The sequence below is a fragment of the Dendroctonus ponderosae genome, unplaced genomic scaffold, assembly GCF_020466585.1.
Source record: "Dendroctonus ponderosae isolate FM_Combo_2020 unplaced genomic scaffold, Dpon_F_20191213v2 Dpon_F_20191213_7, whole genome shotgun sequence".
In the NCBI taxonomy this organism is placed as follows: Eukaryota; Metazoa; Arthropoda; class Insecta; order Coleoptera; family Curculionidae; genus Dendroctonus; species Dendroctonus ponderosae.
Window position 1 is genome coordinate 565,094 of NW_026018916.1, and position 5,657 is coordinate 570,750.

A 5,657-nucleotide genomic window follows, 5' to 3' on the forward strand; every position below is an offset into this window, starting at 1 on the left:
GCGAAATGTTGACCGATGAGCAAATTATAGACTCCGTAAGCGCGCATCATTAGAATCTTCAGAGTTGTGTGGGCTTGGATTGGTGAGAGACAAAGTGCGGTTTTTGTTCGTTTCGAGTGCAAACGAATAGACTTTTCATTCTTTAAACTGCTGAAATTACTCAAAATGGTTAGCCGTTTTATCAATAGGTAAATTTCAAGTTATTTGGACGTCATCGATGGAAATTTGGGCTTGACTCGCTTAAACCTCTGAAGATGTCAGCCCCAGTTGTAAGGTTTTCTACACTTTTAGATGTTGAAAAACATAATTTACTGCACTTCCGATTATTAAGTTTTGGGCAAGAATGAGGCAAATTTGGCGGGTTGCACAACACAAAATGTTGAGACTATCGTCAAAAAACCAGTACACTTTCAAAACTAGAAAAAAATGATTTTATACGAGCAACTACGATAACCAAGATAAGTGCTCAGGTTATTGCTTCCTTCGAAAGAACGGGGGCCAATTTGTAATTTAAATGGCTTGATAGCGGTAGCTGGCAAGTAACGTTATCATCCACAAGAGTTTCTATTCTCTACTACCATCATGTATAATATTAACCAAAAGCCGATAAAGAGGCACCTGAGTGGTAAGAACCATCAATATGCATTCGTGCCGCTTCCGTCCATCCTTTCCAGGAAGCGAGATGGCACGTGACTGGTTTAAAGCACACTTTTATACAGCAGCGAATATAATCCTATTCTACATGAGGTCATTTTTCGAAAGAAAATTATGTTAATTCGAAAAAACACATAAATATTTAGACAAAACATCGCATGGGTGTTCAAGTTCAACTTCAGCAAGCCAAAACTAAAATATCTTTGGCGATATTGAAGAAAAAGAAAACCCCACAATAAACGTGATAAATCCAGACTTGGAACCCTCATTCGCTTTAATCTAGTTCAAAGCTGGGACTAGCCGAGCACCTGCGCCTCATTTTAATTCAAAATAGGTGCCATAAAATTATGTTCGTTATTTTCTTTTGTTTCTCGTTTGTTTTGTAGCACGCCTGGTGTATATTTAAACCGACTGCCATTAGGCGCACAACAATTACCTACTAAAGTTATTTTTGGGACTCTGAAGCCTACGATCCGAGACAGCCACGGATCAGGAGGGTAATAAAAACGTCCATTAATGGATTTCAAATAAATGTTCAAGTGTAATGGCTCGATGGTGAATAATTGATTCTGGGGAATTTTCGGGTAAATAAACTATTGCTGGAAGACTTCGGGCAACATTTCATTGTTTAGGTGAAACAAATCTCGAGATTTGATGAAACTCAATTTCAGTCAGGCAAGTAGTTTCATGCAACTTCTCTAAGCCTCGAAGGTTTTCAACTTTCCTAACGGGAAAACTTTTCCAACTCCACAGTGCAAAAGTTGAATCGTGTCTCTGTTTCTATAGAGTTCAAAAAAATTAAAAAACTCCCGCTAGTGCTATTTGCAGAAAATCAATAGGGCATAGAATGTGGCACGGTCCATCTCGCAAGCACAAAGCTGGCTGGAATATCGATTTTGATACAAAGAACGCCGTTAACAAAGCAGCAGTTTTGTTCATAAATGAACATTTTCGAAACATTCCTCCAGGTGCCAGCCATTCAAAGTAACGTCTCACTTTTCGCTAAGCTGCTACTAAATCGGTTCCGATAAAGCCAAGCGTTCCCTTTCGTTCGTCCACGAAACCGAAAACATCCAATATATCATAATAATTCACTTTAAGCTTCGACTGGGGACTGGGAGCTTTTGGAACATATATTTTTATTGCACATCATAATTCTGGGATATACGATGACAGGCACACGACCGAGCCAAAAATATCCTCTTCTGGATGATCTTTTGCCTCTCTTGCTAAGGAACAAATTCGTGAATTAACGGAACGACAGACGGATTAGTACCGTTAGCACGCGCATATTTGTTTGGGCACGTTCCAAAGCAAAAAAAATGGAAGTTGAATTGAGTCAAAATGGATCTCCGCCTTTTGCTTACATCCTTAGAGGCGTTTTGCTCTAAAGCTTCGGATCGACTTAAGCAGGAGCTCAGAAAAGTAATGTCTTGGAAAAAGCCAAGTTCCTTAAATAAATCTTCGCAATTTCACTGTTACTGGACTTACTAAAATCAAATGAAACTCGATAATTTTTCGCAGGTAAAAAATAAAGCACGAAAGACGCTCTAAAGTTGCGCGAATTTCACGAGAAAGTGCAAAGTTGCGTCCATACATTCTGAACGTTTTTATTTGCTGCCTTCATCAGGAATTTCAGGAAAGCATTTTTGAAACTGGTTAGTTTTTCACAAGTGAAGACGTCGAGCGATATGTGAAACTTTGTGTCTCAACTACAAAATTTGCTCGAAACTTGACAAGTTTTTCGTTCTAAATAAGTCGCTTGTGTACATTGTGAAAGTTTCCATTTCCAAATTCTAGAGATAATTTTCAAAAAAAACATTTTTTTTCAAATTTTTCACAAGCAAATTGACTGCTGATCTGTCGCATCAAGGAACATTCGTATCTGAATCACTCTAATTGAGCTGGAAATTTCAGGAAAATTTTATTGGAAATAAATGATTATTTTCATTAATCATCATCAATCTGAATGTTTCAATTTGTCACCGTCATTTTACACCCAGAATTTTATTAGAAAGTGAAATTACTGTGCTTTCATCATCGGGGACACAAAATCGATAATGGTTAATTTTTTATGTAAAAGTGTCGATAAGTTGAAACAGTTTCCCCAAAAATGTATCTATCATGGAGCAAAATTTATTTTCCTCGGAAACCGAATAAGCGTATTGTTTTTTACGGCCAACTAAAGAAGTCACATTGAAACAACTTTTTCTCGAAAAATCCTGGTCAAATTGTCCGGAGGATGAAACAATTATCCAGACTACTCATACATTGAAAAACTTAGGAGAAACAGATACGAATAAAAAAAATCTAAATGGTGCTGTTAAATGAAAGATTGGAGATCTAAACCTATTTAAAAACATGCTAACTTTGAAGCTTCTTATATTGCTGTCGGTAGGCAGATAAGCTGGCAAAAGAGTAAACAGTCGCCCTAAATATAGAAACTGTTAACGAGAAACGCGTAAGGGTGTATCCTAAAAATGACGAAGGGTAAATTCGACCCTGCTCAATGTAAAAGAGATGAAAGTGACACGTGCCACCCCAACTGTTTTCAATAATTAAGATCGCTAACGCGTTTTTCGAAACCAAAAATAAAAAAAAACTCCAGAGGAATGTTGAGTTAAAAATCTAAGCAGCTGGGTTTTAGGTCAAACAACCCCGGCCTCTAATCGAGGTTGAAGGTCGATAATTTAACTGCAATTGTTAGGGAGCAGTCATCTGGAATTTTTTTCATTAGGGTCGATTATACGCCACAATGGCTCGATAAAGATTCAATTGCTTTGAATAAAGAGGCGTGTTTTGCATCCCCTATTCCATGCATGTCCGGCAATGAGGAAAGAAACTTTGGATTATTTATTAGAATTATTGTTTGAAGGTACTTTTGTCCAACTATTTGCCTGCTTTATTTCTCTATTTAATTTCAGTTTTTTGCAAGCTTTCGTTTACAGAAATTGTATTTGTTTTACCTACAAGAAACTTTCAAGAAAAACTACAATTACCGATTTCGCAAAATCCCCCTGGAACTTTAAACTTGCCAATAAAATTTGACTGTATAAAACCGGTTCATTTAGATTTTTTAAAGTTGACAAAGACGAAAACACTTTTCCTTTGCAAACAATTTTTTGCAGCATCTTCGTTAATTCGAATGATTCCCAACAGTTTAAGCGTCGAACATTTCATTCACATTTAAAAAACTTAATGGTTACGTCTTTAAAGTATATGATTTTAAGCCAGTGAGTGAAATAAAACTGATTTTCCATTCAGGGACGTAACTGGACGCGGTGGTTTCACTCGCACCCATAATAGTCTGTAAGAGATGCAAAATGTTCGGGGCGTTGCTGCGTTCCAACCTGCTACTTTAGCGTCTTAAATTTAACTCACCGGAACACGCTGAAGATTGAAGCAATGCGTGTTAGCGAAACGTCGGAACCAAATGCGTTTGGACGTATGACGACAAATGCGTAATRACCGAAAATTCCGCTTACTTTAAAAATTTCATAAAAATMATTTGTTGCACTGGTTTTGTTCTTTTACCCAGCCCCATAAGCCATGCACGAAACCCTGAATTTGCCTATACAAAAAAGCAAAGTCTTAGTTGCCTTATAGTGTTTTGCTTTTGAGTCAAGACTATAAAATAAATCACATTGATAAGCGCTTTTATCTGCGCTACACGCATTTTTACACACTTTTAAATTGCCTTGTTTTCAGTTAGATAAAGCTGAAAAACATATTTTTATTTAATTAGGCCGCAATATGCTTATGTCGGTCTTTTTATTGCAAACTTAAATGTATTTTTTATTAGTCACTAAAACTGATGTTTTCCCTCTGAATCAGTATTTAGCTCAATTAATGCCACTATTGTTTCAAGCGATACTGCACTGGCATCGAGTAATCGGTAAAACCGCGATAACGCACTAGAAAGAAGAAAAAACGCTCCTTTCTTCCAGAGATATGAAACTGGCGACTGACTAGTCGTTTAATAAACATCGGAAGTTCTCGTTTGTGCTACTGTAATTTCAATACAATTTCGATACAGTATAGACATTAAAAAAGTAGTAAAAACCCGGCTCAGAACAAAGGGTGCAGTGCTTCAGTGGCTGGTGGTGGTGTTTTCTCCAATTCATTCAGCTTCTAGAACGCTTTTCAATTAATTCACTTTGAATTTGAGAATATTTTATTGTAAAGATCAGCGTTTTTAAACATTCTCTTATCTTCTTAACATTGTTTTTATCAGTAATTTATTTCTTTGATTGACATGTTTGTCGCTGTTGAGCAATTTCACATTCCTCTTCCAATTCGGGTCAGAAAGTTGAATTTCGATGGATTTAATCTCTAATTGTTACGTTATAGAGGACTAATAATAATCTTTTACCTAAAAGAGCACTTTTTAAGAGTGCAGCTGTTAAAATGATAAAGAAATTCGGCCGAACAAAGTCGCAAAGCGATTTGCTGGTCGATCCAAACCCGAAGCCGAAAGAATACTATCCGGCAATGTGCACTTTGAGGCGAAAACCCGTCAAACAATCCTCAAGCGCGATTTATCAAAATCTCAACTCGGAAGGTAAGCAACGCTGCAGCTAAGATGCGTCTATCATCGGCACATCTGTTCCTGTATATTGTTTCGGGTCGAATCTGGTTCATATATTTCGCGATTTTTGCCAATTACACGATATCTAGGCTTATTTTCAATCCGAAATCTGCTTTCCATATTTATATTTATATGTTTTATCTAAGAGCCTATTAATAAAACAATTCATTCACAATTTGTGGTAGTTGGGAACGGAAATGGGTTCGTCATAGCGCTGAGTGTAACCAGTTTGGAATCTCGGACTTTAAAAGAAAAATAATCATATTTTGAAATTTGAAGACACAAATGGCGTCCGAAAAGAGTTTCTTTGGCTCATTTGCAACATTTTGGCCACTTTGTTGCCAATTTGTATATACTTTTCTGACTGTGTTTCAATTCCAAATCAAATTCATTCCTGGGTTTCAGTCATTTATTG

General features: G+C 36.8%; 1 protein-coding gene across 3 annotated transcripts in view; it reads left to right on the forward strand.

Annotated features, from left to right (window-relative positions):
* The window catches only part of LOC109536534 (phosphoinositide 3-kinase adapter protein 1), a 30,226-nt gene that overhangs the window by 19,258 nt on the left and 5,311 nt on the right, over positions 1 to 5,657 (forward strand). Inside the window, exon 1 of one of the 3 annotated variants that reach the window (XM_019902801.2) lies at positions 4,613 to 5,215. The exons of the other annotated variants lie outside the window; for them this stretch is intronic. Within the exon in view, the coding sequence (XP_019758360.2) occupies positions 5,062 to 5,215 (154 nt within the window). The 5' untranslated portion in view covers positions 4,613 to 5,061. Of the gene's footprint in view, positions 1 to 4,612; positions 5,216 to 5,657 lie in introns of those variants that run through there. 3 annotated transcript variants of the gene reach the window in all.